At 41.3% G+C, this 15,364-nt stretch overlaps 1 protein-coding gene across 4 annotated transcripts in view; it reads right to left on the reverse strand.

The window, feature by feature from the left end:
- Positions 1-15,364, reverse strand: part of brd4 (bromodomain containing 4) — a 46,651-nt gene that overhangs the window by 29,311 nt on the left and 1,976 nt on the right. For 3 of the 4 annotated variants that reach the window (XM_033644872.2, XM_033644873.2, XM_033644871.2), the window contains exon 1: positions 6,324-6,962. The exons of the other annotated variant lie outside the window; for it this stretch is intronic. In XM_033644872.2, the coding sequence (XP_033500763.2) occupies positions 6,324-6,421 (98 nt within the window). In that variant the 5' untranslated portion in view covers positions 6,422-6,962. Of the gene's footprint in view, positions 1-6,323; positions 6,963-15,364 lie in introns of those variants that run through there. 4 annotated transcript variants of the gene reach the window in all.

Genomic DNA, 15,364 nt, shown 5'->3' on the forward strand with positions numbered 1-15,364 from the left:
ACACTAGGGCTGATTATTTTCATTAACAATTAATGAGTATTTTCTATTAAATAATTGTCCAATCCATAAAATGTCAGCAATTTTCTGTAAATGCTAGACAAAAACCAGGAATGACACCTTTTGGTCAATTTATGTTAATTTAACCTGTGAACTTCAAACCTCAATACATTAAAGCTATCCAGAAAGCGCAGCCTCAGGAGTCAACACTTTTGGGTTCATGAACTTTGCAGTGAAGTCAGGAACATTCTTCAAAGTCAATATTTCAAAAGCACTCATCACATTCAAGTTAAAAAACAGAGGTTTTCAGACCAACCGGTTCTGAGCACTCCATGAGAGGAACTGTCCACTGGGGAGCTTCCCGGAGAACTTTATACCTTAAGGGGCTTTTTAATGTTTGCAATTGCACTGTCAGTATGAACACTGTGGTTTACTGTAAGCTGGCCAGTGGTTGATATAGCACTATCACTTTCGACTTCACTGTCGGCCCATTTGTCTGTTTTCTCCTATTCTTTTTCATTTCGAGCTGTTGTTTTTGTTTTGTGTCATCTGATGTTTCCACAGCTAACAGGCAGCTGCTGCTGCACTGGCTGTGTATGACCAATCACCATCCACTTATATCGAGAGCAGTCACTGTACAATTATGTCAGTCATGGTTCCTCTTCTGCTGGGAGAGTAACTACTCTGAAAAGGAAGCTAAAAAAACCCCCTCAAAACAGCATTTTAAGAGCTATGATTGTTCCTAGTTCTTAAAGTTCAGACACAACAACTAGTGGGGTTCTTTTAAGTATGACATTCCTCCAATCTGACAAACACTGATTTAAAGTCACCACATATATGTTTAGATCCCCAATTCCATCAACATTAGAATACTCTGAAACATGTATTGCAGGTTTGTAAACATCATGAACATCATTTTGCTTTCAATTAACCTTGAGTAATATCTGATTTTTATGTCAAAAGTTACTTTAACAAAGTTTTGAATGATATTCAACCAGCCTATACAAGAGATTAGTAAACCACTCTTATGGGCTTTCTGTCCTGATGAAAGAGCAATGTTGGCATGTGAGACTAATCAAGTCTGCAGAAGCCCCCAAAAGAGGTCAATCAAGAGGTCCACTTCCTGTTGCTGCATGTCCTACATTGCTCCCAGCTCTGGAATAACAGTTGACCTTTGACCTGGACATACATCACTGCAGACTGCTGTGGAATGTTTTCTGGGGAGGAAGTGGCTCTGGTTACTGGGGTGGGGGATGCACATCTCACACCAGGAAATCTGGTGCTGCATGCAGCTTCACTGTGCCTGTCCTACTTGGAAGGGGAGAAAAACATAATAGCAAGATGTCTGCATCCCCCATGAAAGTAAACTATTAATCATTCATGTATGGGAGTGGGGGGTGGGGGGCAATTTCAGGCAAAAATATAGGCCTGCAGATTCCACTCGAGGCCCTCACTAAGTGTCAGAATGATGGCCTGTGTTTTGCCTGAAAGCAAAGGAATAAATAATTAATGGTACCAGTGACAAGGCCAAGAACACCACTCCCTGCTTATTCACGCTTTCATAAAACCACCATCAAACCTTCTACTGGGAACAAGTCCACTCTAATGCTACCTTATCTGCCATTACACACCAATTTATTGATTCCACTGATGTTCTTATTCTTCTTGTCCTAAAGTACACCAATGAGGTGAATGGATAAGGACCTCTAAGGACAAAGATGGAGGCGGTCTGTACGGTTAAGTGACAACTGATCACCATTTGGAATTTGAGCAGTTGAGGAAATATAAACCGACATTGTGCAGAGTTGGTGCAATATTTGTTGTGCATCACTGGGACATCAATTATCTGAGTGTTTAAGCACATAGCAGACCATACAAAAGTGTGATCAGTGTTAGAAATTAGCAAGGGCCACGGGCCATTTGGCCCGCAATTTATCCAAGAATGCCCCCAAAAGCCATGTCCCGGGGGCCAAAATTGCCCCCAAGTTTTCGAAACAACTATATGTATTTATATTTTTAACAGTATTACAATCTGACATTAAAGTATAATTTTATTTTCATTAAATTAATTTACCGTCACGTCTACAACTCATTTTCCAGACATAATCAACAAGATTGCACTGATTACGTGAGAGTAATCTGACAGAGAAGGGGAGGGGGCTTTGCTGTAGTATAAATTAACCATTTCTTGAGTGATCTGTGTCTACACAATGACAAATTAATGAAAAATTAAGGTAGAATGAATGTTACATTTTAAATTAACTTACTTCCAGGATTGCATCTAAGGAATTTATAGTAATTTGGCCTTTTTAACAGTAAAAGTAACTGTAGTGGTGAAACATTAGTACTGCTATCAGTAGATTAATGGTTAAATCATCACATTTAAACTGGTTGAATTATAGGAAATCTGAGTGACATTTTGCAACCATAACTTTGTTACCCATTATTTATTTCATTTATAGTGGTTTCTACTGAAGAGTGAAGACACTATATTAGTTGGTTTTGCTTTCCATGTGCTTATTGTTAGAACATAATTACAATTTTTGATGGCCCCCAAACATTTTGAAAATGCCCCCATTTTTTTAGACCGTGGGGGCCAAAATATTTTGTTAATTTCATACCCTGAGTGTGATCAGAACCTACAATGAGGGCACACGGTTTCCATATAACAGGACTGCCAAGGTAAAAGGTGGTGTTTCCCTGGAATCCATTTCAACTCTGGAGTTGATAATTCCAACTCAGTACTCCCGACTTCTGATCTAAATGCATCTGCTCAGGAAAACATGGACACCCGCAGCAAACTGATGTTTGTACGGCAAGTTTCTGAGCTTCACAAGCATCTACAGAGGACCTACATCGATTACCACAGCACCATTAGCAAAGAGAAACAGTGTATAAAACAAGTCAACTGTCTCGCTCATCTTTGCATTTAAATAAGAAACAGCTGAAACTGTGTTAACAGCTGCTGAATGCAACCAACAGCACAAAGCAGCAGCACCTATTTTCAATGTTACAGCACATTCCACAACACAAACACTACATTAAAAAGCTACATAAAGTAAAAAAAAAAAAAAAAAAGATACAGGTAATTGTGCTGGTTCACTGTGTGTCACCACATTACTGTGTCAGATGTGTTTAGATGAATCTTGCCATAGTTTCTGACTTGAATGACTGTTGCATTGCAATTTTCCATGTCTGGGGTTATTTTTTTCTGAGTTCCAAGTACAATGGAAAACAGCATTTTGCTTTGCAGTGGCATTGTCAGCCTGTAGTCTTCCAACATGCGTATAAAGAAAACAAAAGGTGCAGGTGAATAAAATAATGAGAAACTAACCAAATGAGTAAAATCATTGCCAGGCTCTACAGTCAGTCAGAGCGCTGTCTATCACAGACTCAGCCTCTGTTGCTTATTCAGCCATTAATGTATCAACTGCATCAGGGAAGCCAAAAATGATGGGCAATGGTCAGCCACAGACCCTCAACTACAACCCAACGGAATCTTAAGGCCGACTGTAAACTCAGTGTGTCAAGGCATGTTATGCTCTCCAATAACGCTGGTGTGCTTCCAAGAGTTTTCAGTATTTCATCCAATTTTGTCCTTCGGTTTTGTGAACATTGACAGGCTGAGCAGGAGCAGCGACTTTAAATGTATTATTTGATGTGTTTTATAACCAAATTAAGAGACAGCATTAGTCAAACAAGTAATTCATCATTAATGTGTCTAATTATCTGTTAAGAAAAGGTTAAGCAAACCTAATTGAGCATGTCCCACTGCAATTTCTTGCTTACTCCATTCAAAATCAATTAAGCATTTTAACATTAAGTACTATCAGCAATTATAATTCAATCCAAAACTCCCCACATTTCTCATAATTGTACAGTGTGGGGTGTGTGGGTACTGCCGAAGGAATTATACACTAATAATATTCCAAGGCACATTAATTATTCTACCTCTATTCACCTTGTATTGAGTGCGACTGCTCTGTTGCTACCCTGTTTGAGTACCTCTGAAACTTGGCTTCAAGAAAAACTAATGTTGCCAAGGTTTCTATAGCAACACTCCCTTTCTTGGCCAGTGTACTGTATTTTTATTCTCGATGGTTCCAGATCCTACTTTTGGATGCTTACCAATTCAATAGTAACCATGACCTGTGCGACTTGAGTGTGTTTATAGACAAACACAAGAGAAGTGCAACTCGGGTCTACCAGTTACAGCGCGCAGAGAAATCTGGGCAGCGTTGTTTACAGCTGTCTTGTGGGTATTTAAAGATGCAGTTGGTAACTTTTATAAAGATAGATCTTTGTCATAATTTGTGAGACAGTCACAACATCCACACAGGAGCACATGAGACAAATAGTCTGTAAGAAAAAGAAAAAAATCAGGTTTCACCTCCTCCTCCTCCTCCTTCTCCCCCTAATGGCTTTTGCAAGACTCAACAATGGCTCAAAACAACCAGTCAGAACTTAAAACACTCTAAACACAACTGTCAATCATGTCAATCGCTGCTTGTGAACTGTGGTCAGACTGTCAAACCAGACAGTGCAGATCATCTATAATAATAAATATATTCACTTCAAATGTTTTCAGAAACATATTTTAGTGAACTGTTTAGCAGGGTCCGAAATTAACATCCGCCAAGCACCAAATGCAAGTGGCAAGTAAATCTCCAAGGGTTACCCACCACACTGGTGGGTAAATGTTTGGACCAAAATAGTCTCTATCACATTTTAGTGTCATTTAGGGGCACACTGCTCCGCTACTGTCAGTGTCGGAGTTTCACATACACACATACACTACAAAAGTGTTTATGTGTGTTTTAACAGTGCCACAAGCTGACCGTCTCAAGCGCTGTAAGTTTTGCAGCACTGTTTGCAGCGGGATATCAGCTGATATGCTAAAATATCACTTGCCGCCGTTCTGCTGCTAGCTGCTGTTAGGCTAATGGGTAGCTGAGGGTTATGAGTTGCTCCCATACTTATGATGGTAATAAAATAATAACATGGAGGCTCTGTAGTCTGAACCAGGACTGCAAACTATTGCCTCCCACATCGTCAATGACAGCGCATTAGGGCTTCATTTCTTCTGTACTTACCTTTCATAATGAAAGCCCTAGACATATACATTGCATCACTGCTTACCAGATGGAATGTATTCACATACTGAGGCTGTTCCGATGATTTTTTTTTTTTTTTTTTTTTTTTTTAAATTTTGCTCTGACCACATCTTTAAGTTTGTATTCAACATAATACCTTATTGTCTCGGTGAAATGTACTTAAACATTTGTATATGTGACACAAAAAGGCAACTTATTTTTTTGGCCAGTAAAAAAAACGACGGGGTCACATACTTCCTCGTTTTACAGCTTAAAAGTACTCTTAATTATGTTTCTGAAAACATTTGAGGCAAGAAAAAGGTGATACAGTAACAGTCTGCATTCATGTGTGATCAGTGCTGTGTTTGACAGTTTGACTGCAGTTCATGAAGTGACTGACATGATTAACAGCTGCATTAGAGACTGATTGGTTGTTACTGAACACATGTGGTAAAGCCATTAAAAATGCTACGAGGCAATAGAGTAGGCAGAGCAATGTGGTTTTTTTCACAGATTATCTTTCTCATTTACCACTGTGTGGATGTAGTGACAGTATCAGCAATTGTGACAAAACATTTCTATAGAAGACACCAACTACAGCTTAAAACCACAAACAACAAAATTTAAAAAGATTCATTGATTCCAACCATTTATCGTAAAGTCAGAAACTTAAACAGGTTTCCCTAGTATTGATTACAGGCTTACTTCATGAGTCAGTGCAAGAGCGCACGTAGTGACTCAAGTAGACTAAGCATGAGTCAGGCACATCATAAACAGGAAAAGGGAAGAATCATGCCAGTCCATTCAGGTTTAACTTCCAGCTGGCTAGGATGAGCAAGCCAAACTCTACCCGGAATCAGGAGACATTTCTACAACTGCCACACACACAACCCCCTTCTTTCTCTGAACTCCCCCTTCCCCCACACCCCCCTCTCTCCCCAGGAGGTAGGTTCGTTGCTTCTGACTGAAATCTGGATAACAATACTATTCTCAATACAGCAAACATAAACTGGACTGTTGTTCTGGGCCATATAAAACTTGAGATCGCATACTGCTAACCACATGATAGTCCCAAGAACCATCATACAAGCCTGTCTTTGATTTAACCCTTTTCTCAGTTTTTAAACAATATATTACAATTGTTAATATTTTGTATGTTCGTAAAAAAATTCAGTGACTCTGGTAAATGTCTGAAAACTTTGTAGGAGAGTCTACCTCACCAGATAACATTACCTTTTCACAGAGACTGAATGTGCAATTTTTTCCAGAAGGGCGTCCAGTTTTTGGAAATCCAGCAAATCGTTTGACTTGGCATGCATCTTGTAATCCATTTATGAATTCCACTAAACAGAAACAGAAACCAAAAACCGAAAAAGGGCAAGACGAATTACACAGAAGTTTGTTTTCTCTTTTTCTCTCATCCAAAACACAGAAGAAATTTGTTCTTCAGGCACCAGTATGTAATCCAACAGAACACGGTGAGTAATCCTTAGTGTCTTCCAAGCGGAGTTTGAGGGTGGCTGCTCCACAAAAAAGGCCCCAGCCTGGAAACAGTGGGTCCAGCCGGGGAAGGAAAGGCTGTGGAAGCCTACAGCCGGCAGGCTGTTAGCTGTGTGAACCGGTCCTCTCTCTACCCCATCCCCCTCTCAGCAGTACAACGGCCCAGTTGCCACAGGCTCTTCGCTCCATTGTGTCCTCTCCAGGGCCTCCCCAACTTAAACTGACACAAGCCGAAAGCACGACGGAGAGGGGAAGGCGAGAGAGGGGAGAGAGGGCTCCGATAAGATCCAGGAGGAGCACTTATTTCCTTTGGCTCGCTCTCTCACCCTCTCTCTAGCACAGGCAGACCAGCATGCAGTTACTCAACAGTAAAAATGGCTCTGCTGCTTCCTCATTCAGCGGAGCCTCAGCCCACACACCCCTCCCTCCCGCCCGCTCCTACACGCTTGCTCATTCCACCCCTCCCCTCTTTCCCCATCAATAGCTTGAGGTCCTTGCTCTCTCCTCTCTCTCTTACACCTTTAACACCCCACCCCCTTCCTGTCTTTTTCTCTGTCCATTTCATCATGCCCCACCCCCACTCACTCTCTTCCCTCAGAGTGATCTTGTATATGCCTCCCCCACCAATTTAAGGACTCCCTTATCTGCACTCTGTCCTGTCCTCATACACCTCATATTGTGGCAGGGCTACTTCAATCAAAAATACAACAGTCTTTTGATAAACTGTTGAGGAGACTGTTGTGGCTGACATTGAGCCACATCAGTAATACAAACTCTGCAGTCCCAAAAACACTCTAAATCACATTTAATTCAAGCAGCGAGGCTTTGATCAGTATTAAAAAAATGACCACTTGTCCAACAAACAAATTCAATTTGGTCCAATTTCCGTGAAATTAAAAAAATAAAAAGACAAGTGCATTTGTGTGGCCATTTGACCCCTAAGGCCCCTTAAGTCTCTGTTAATAGAGACCAGAAGTCATCACTAATAGTGAGAACCAGAGTGACAGCTCACTCATATGAACAGGTCCACCACAGGTTAGATGCTGATTGGCAGGTCCGCGTTATTTACGCTTGGTGTATGAAATATCTGTAACCTCACCATGCATTTTATTAACACATTTGGTCTTGGATCCCATCGCTCCCTGTGTTCAGGTGCTTTTTCACTCCCAGCAGTTCTTGTACCTATATAACTCAAGTTAAGGCCCTGTTACACCAAGCTGAAGGTTGGCCGTTGGTCACTGTTAGTGAGCATGTGTGTCCTGTATTGTTGGCCCTAATTGGCTCTTGTTGGCATCGTAGATGGCAGAGCCTGGCAGTGAGTGAAATTACACTGACTGGCAGTTCAGTTCAGTGCACAAGAAAAGAAACGGAAGTGAGGAAAGTAAACAAACCACCGTGTAGATTTATTTACACTCACGCAGTTGCAGGACGTACATACTATTTGGCCATTATCTGTAGTCTTTGCGGTGTGTTCGGGTGCAACTTTTTTTTTTTTTTTTCTGTATGTTTGTTTTATTCAGTCATCATCATCACATACAACATAGGAACATACACAGATTTTCACAACAACAACAACAATAATAATCATAAATATAAACATTCTAGGTAACACACAAAAAATGTTAATTAATATATGATGGTAATGACTGAAAAGGTATAGGCTGAAGCATAATGCTTATATTTGCCTACCCTACATAAATCCTAAATTAAGCTACCCATCAAACATCATTTATATGAAAAAAAAAAAAAATCACCTGTCACTTTCATATCACCTGTGTTTTGGGAGAAACACAGGTGATATGAAATGATGTAACGGACAGATATTGACACCCCTAGTTCTATGATGTCGGTTTGGTGTATCTGGGCCTTTACATCCAGTAAATACTATAACTGACGGCAGAATTTACCAGTGAAAACAATGGATGTTTTTGCAACCACAGCATAAAGGATTGTGCTGTTTATCACAAACGCAGTTGTACCTGCTGTCTTACATTCAACACGTAGCTCACTCACCAGAGCAGCTCCAGTCTGTGTTCATCTTTCCCGTCTGTGACAGCCATCAGTGTTGATAGGCAATTATTCATGACATGTAACAACTCAGCTGTGGACAGGACATTGAGCGGAGCTGCTGTGGCCAAAGTAGCACATTTTTCAATTAGTTAATTTTTTCAGCTATTGAGGGTATGACCAAATCATGTGCTGGCACAAACAACTGAGGGAGAAGGTAGCATCAGTGCTACTAGTGGAGAAGTTAGTCTGGAGCTCTGCCACATGGAAATATTAAACTGCCTGTAGATTAAACTAATAGTATTTGCACAATCCCACAATAAACGTGCATGAAAGCAGACGCTGCACATTGAGCACCTCAAGACTGCAGGTAAACTCACATCATTAACCTGAATTCAGGACACAACATAGGGCAGCATTAACAGTCAAGCTGGGGCCGTAAAGGAAAACTGAAGTGAGCGGGTTAGAGTGTGACAGAAAGAGTGCAAACGCATGGGACCACCCACCGTGCCTTCCTGTGGCAGAGCAGCCTTAGGCCCCGTTTAGACGACAACGATTTCAACTGAAAACGGTAAACTTTAGTTGTGTTTTGGCCGATCGTTTACACGACAGCGGCGTTTTGGGTGCCTGAAAACGCAACGATTTGAAAACAGGTTCCAGAGTGCAACGTTTTGGAAACGGCAGTGTCTCCGTTGTCATGTAAACGTGTAATATGCAGTTCCTCTGAAAACGGAGACTTTTCGCACATGCGCATTACGGTTCCAGTCACTAGGCATGCCGACCGTCACAGCAACAATGCTGAGCTCTGTTTGCGTTGCTCACCCTGTTGATTTGAAGTGAAGTGTAGATCTGTTACTGTAGCAACTCCACCTCGTCGTCCATCCAGACAAAGTTATCTGTGCATGCTTTCACCAGTGTGTCTTCTTTGTTTTGGTTTGTAATCACGGCATTGGAGAGCAAGGCCCTTCAGCGCAGGCGCATGGCGTCATGCCGTGGTGTTGCTTTGCAAATTTACACTGCCACCCATTGGCCTGGCGTGCATACTACAGCGTTTCCAGTAGATTTTGCGGCTCCGTGTGAACAGGGATTGCTTCAATAACGTCGTCATATAAAACGCATAAGTTTTTTAAAAATGCAAATGACAGACTTTTCCGTTTTTACTGAAATCATTGTCGTATAAACGGCCCCTTAAGTTATGACGTTCATGACAGCGTGGTGACCACACTGTGATGTGACTATGAAACCACTTGGCTCAGTGAGATCTTATCAAAAGATAGGACTAAAAATTAAGTTCTTAGTAAGCCAAGTAAATACCAAGTAACAATTTTTATACCACAATTACCAAAATACAGAAGTGCTAGTAAATGCAACCTTATAATAAATGCCTGTAAACGGGATGAAAAGCAGCAGGGATCTCTCTGTGCAATGACTGTAGAATCAGGGATAAGAATAGCTGCCGGGCAAGAATCACAATTGAAGATGCAATCTCAAGAGACAGATGTGACATATAGAGACTCTGTTTACTCTGCACCAATCATCCAACCTGCCTGACAATGCTGCCTCTTAACCCTGCTGTAGTAACACCAGACTTTTAACCTCCTGTTCACTACCCACCAAGACAGAACATGAGCAAATCCTAGGGCAAGTGAGAGGCAACAGTTTGATGGTGAGGGGATATCCCTGACGTTTCACATCTTTATGTAACTACCTAAGCCATAAAATATTGCCTTATATGTACCTTATATGTACAATACCAGACGCAAATTGACTGCTGACCTCTCACCTCACAATCAATCTTGAGTCTCATCTGCATGCAAACAGGCACACACCCAATTTCAAAATCAGTCAATTGTCAAAAACCCCAAGAGACCAGGCGGGTAATGAGCCACTCTGTGCAATATATATAGACACTCAGGTGACTGGTGAGTGCAATGCAATGCACAATGTCAGTTTTCCCAAATGAAACAAGCAGTGGCTCATCTGTGCTGCAACCAGAAACTGACGGTGTCCTCGCAGACCCACTTCCCTGTCCACATGCCATATGCACCATTCTCAAAGACAATTCAGCAGCTGCCAGAGTGACAAAGCTCCAACCTACAGCAATTCAGAGGAGGCCAAACCGATGGCCCTGTCACTGGAGGAGTGTGGGGGGAGATTGTATTCAGACACACGGAAGGAGGAAGGGAGGGATGATAGCGAGAGGAAGGGGGAAAGGGGAAGGAGAGGGTTGCCTTTAGACTGGGGGTTGGGTCAGACGGAGAAGCAGCAGTGCACGCAGAGATGAGACTCTGCGAGAAAGTCTGAGGCACTTCCATTAATCATCAGAGCACCGGAGAAGCTGAAATCTACAGGGACCAGGAGTGGAGAAACAGGGAACAGGCAATTTGCCAACTTGCCATGGTGTTGCATGGACTTGTATTCAGTTATGCATTGAGAAAAACAATAGGAAAAAGACGGGTGGTGAAAGAGGTACTTGGTAGTAATAACAACTAAAGCCTTTTAGTCATTAGAGAATTAACTGAATCTAACAGATAATGCCTCTGCACTTATAAAATCTTGCTTTTTACACCCACAAAACCTGTAATTATTAAACAATCTGGCAATCTCTTTATGCCAGCAAAACAGAAAACAGAAAACAGATATATATATTGTCTAGACTGACGCTACAGTCTAGATCTTGGATGAGGGAATATGTTATGCCAATTTAAGAGGCACTCCAGTGATTTTACGCATGAAATACAGTTTGCACATTTTGTGGAGTACTACTCAGCCTGTGAAATCAGCTGTATCATATCTGGGGGAGCTGTCTAAGTTTGAAAAAACAACCCTGATGATATCATCACAATCGTCAGACTTAATCTTTTTAAACAGAAAGCCTGTGTTTGAATGGAAGTGGCCATTTAGGAGGTAGAGGAGTCTAATGAAAGAAAGCTTGACCCGCAGCAGATACTAAAAGTCGTGATATCTGTTCCTCTGCTGCTTTAATTTTGCCCATTAATTTTTAAAGAGCTTCTTATGAGTCCTCCAGCTTTATGGAAATGCAACACTGTACTAGTTCACTGGAGCACCCATTTAGACCTCTCTACACTTAGTAACCTCTGCATTTTAGAAGTGATTAAGAATTTTAGTTTCAAAGCACATCTGGGGCTTCTCCCTGCATAGTTACCTTTTAAACTTTTTTCTGTCCACCATGTAGACAAAGACCTCTGACAAAGCTGCTCAACTTTTTAGTGACGTTGTTCTGTGCCCAAGTATCACCTATGTGATGAGTTTAAGCTGTTGCTACAGTATACAAACAAACATACATACATACAGTACAGGCCAAAAGTTTGGACACACCTTCTCATTCAATGCGTTTTCTTTATTTTCATGATTATTTACATTGTAGATTCTCACTGAAGGCATCAAAACTATGAATGAACACATGTGGAGTTATGTACTTAACAAAAAAAGGTGAAATAACTGAAAACATGTTTTATATTCTAGTTTCTTCAAAATAGCCACCCTTTGCTCTGATTACTGCTTTGCACACTCTTGGCATTCTCTCCATGAGCTTCAAGAGGTAGTCACCTGAAATGGTTTTCCAACAGTCTTGAAGGAGTTCCCAGAGGTGTTTAGCACTTGTTGGCCCCTTTGCCTTCACTCTGCGGTCCAGCTCACCCCAAACCATCTCGATTGGGTTCAGGTCCGGTGACTGTGGAGGCCAGGTCATCTGCCGCAGCACTCCATCACTCTCCTTCTTGGTCAAATAGCCCTTACACAGCCTGGAGGTGTGTTTGGGGTCATTGTCCTGTTGAAAAATAAATGATCGTCCAACTAAACGCAAACCGGATGGGATGGCATGTCGCTGCAGGATGCTGTGGTAGCCTAGCCATGCTGGTTCAGTGTGCCTTCAATTTTGAATAAATCCCCAACAGTGTCACCAGCAAAACACCCCCACACCATCACACCTCCTCCTCCATGCTTCACAGTGGGAACCAGGCATGTGGAATCCATCCGTTCACCTTTTCTGCGTCTCACAAAGACACGGCGGTTGGAACCAAAGATCTCAAATTTGGACTCATCAGACCAAAGCACAGATTTCCACTGGTCTAATGTCCATTCCTTGTGTTTCTTGACCCAAACAAATCTCTTCTGCTTGTTGCCTCTCCTTAGCAGTGGTTTCCTAGCAGCTATTTGACCATGAAGGCCTGATTCGCGCAGTCTCCTCTTAACAGTTGTTCTAGAGATGGGTCTGCTGCTAGAACTCTGTGTGGCATTCATCTGGTCTCTGATGTGAGCTGCTGTTAACTTGCGATTTCTGAGGCTGGTGACTCGGATGAACTTATCCTCAGAAGCAGAGGTGACTCTTGGTCTTCCTTTCCTGGGTCAGTCCTCATGTGTGCCAGTTTCGTTGTAGCGCTTGATGGTTTTTGCGACTCCACTTGGGGACACATTTAAAGTTTTTGCAATTTTCCGGACTGACTGACCTTCATTTCTTAAAGTAATGATGGCCACTCGTTTTTCTTTAGTTAGCTGATTGGTTCTTGCCATAATATGAATTTTAACAGTTGTCCAATAGGGCTGTCGGCTGTGTATTAACCTGACTTCTGCACAACACAACTGATGGTCCCAACCCCATTGATAAAGCAAGAAATTCCACTAATTAACCCTGATAAGGCACACCTGTGAAGTGGAAACCATTTCAGGTGACTACCTCTTGAAGCTCATGGAGAGAATGCCAAGAGTGTGCAAAGCAGTAATCAGAGCAAAGGGTGGCTATTTTGAAGAAACTAGAATATAAAACATGTTTTCAGTTATTTCACCTTTTTTTGTTAAGTACATAACTCCACATGTGTTCATTCATAGTTTTGATGCCTTCAGTGAGAATCTACAATGTAAATAGTCATGAAAATAAAGAAAACGCATTGAATGAGAAGGTGTGTCCAAACTTTTGGCCTGTACTGTACATACATACAAAAGCACGCCAACTGCAAGATCCCAAGCCGATACAAAGGAATAAACCTTTGCATTATGCCTTGTAATTGTATTTTTGAGACAACAACAAAAACAACCCTCTCGCCTGCCTTCCTACTTTTTTACCCATGGCCATGCAGTTCAGAAGATCGATGACACAGTGTTTACGCAAATCAAATGAACTGGATTTTGGGGTCAAGTGTACTCGCATCTGGGCCAAGGTTCCTGATGTGAAAGCCTCTTTAAATATTAGTATTTAAATAGACTTCACAGTGGCTACAATCAATATCTGTATCCATAAATGTAATAAAATGACAATCTGAAAGGCGTCACTCGGACCGATGAACCCACAGAGAATTATCACCCAAAACTACCAACGGATTTCAGAGCGTTATAGCTTGTACCAACTCATTCAAGCTTTACTACACTGATTCACTCTTTTCAGTGAAAAGGCTCCAAATACGCACTGTGCACTTTCTGCTAGGCACCAAAGCAGAAAGACACAGTTAGCAAATAGCTGGTGAACATGGCAGAGCATTGAGCAACAAAAGTGCCAGATATTTCCCTCAGGAGTTGGGAGAGACCAAAAACAGAGCTTAGTGAAAGTGAATATTTTGATTACATTCACCAGATGGAAATTTCAGTCCCGGTTCCGGACTTGGGGGACTTCAAGGTATTACCCACAAGACACGCTGTCTCATGCCATACACCCTGGCACCGCTGTTCACAGTGGCAGTTAAGATGCAGTCAGATCTTGACATAATAAAATGGAAACTGCGAGTATATGGCTTTAATATATGTAATGTTTCAAGCACTCTGACAACTCTTGAGAATTTTAATTATAAGACCACAAAATTGCTGCTTTTGGAAAGTTAAAGTTGCAATAACTGCTTTCCATAACATAGCGCATTACTTCTGAAATGCGCGACTAACTCTTAGTAAGGGACATTTTTTGACATGTTTGTGAGCTCTGATTTATGTAGGGTATGACTAAATTGTGTCAATGTCCACTCCAAATAAAGCACAAAGAAGTACTGTTAAAATTAAAAACAAATTCAACAGATAATTTTATCGAAAGCCTCCCACTTCCCCAAAAATCCCCATGCTCATTATTCACATCAGATGCCACGGGATGTAGCACTGAATTTGTTCTAACCAACATGGATTATACTGAGCTTTGCTTTGTAAATTTGCTGCCACTGGACAGCAATATTATGGGATAGTGAACTGACCTTTGAAAATGACATGGGTCATGAGCAAACTCTTGCTTTTAAAGTGACTATTAGGTAAGAGTCTCTAACTGTGATGAAAAACAGGAATCAGGGACTGGTGTTAGATTGGCTGATTTAACAACATTAAAGCCTAAAATAATATGGGCTTAAAAGCAAACCATCACTAAACATTTTAGAAATGAAATACAAAATGTATAAGCTGGAAAAGAAATATTACTTATTAGTCATCACAAAACAATAAAAAGATAGTCAATACTGTCTACTACATCCCAGTATGCCACTATACAACAAAGACGCACTGTTTTAAACGCGGTCAGAGAGCAACCAAAAATTCCTTGCTCTGTAATAATGCTTTCTCAGTCGCAGCAGTAACATGATGGTAAACCTCATGACACACTCTTGTCAATGATTCAAAAGTGATAAATGAAGCACATACACTCACACACACACACAATAATAGATTTTGTTTGCTCGCTCATTTGTTCCCTGACCACACACTCCTTTTCATTCAGAGGTCATTCACAACTAGGCCAAGGATGGTGTTACCATGGCAACTAAACCAGAGAGAACAGAGCCAAA

This window comes from Epinephelus lanceolatus, chromosome 18 (genome assembly GCF_041903045.1).
Source record: "Epinephelus lanceolatus isolate andai-2023 chromosome 18, ASM4190304v1, whole genome shotgun sequence".
NCBI classification, from domain to species: Eukaryota; Metazoa; Chordata; class Actinopteri; order Perciformes; family Serranidae; genus Epinephelus; species Epinephelus lanceolatus.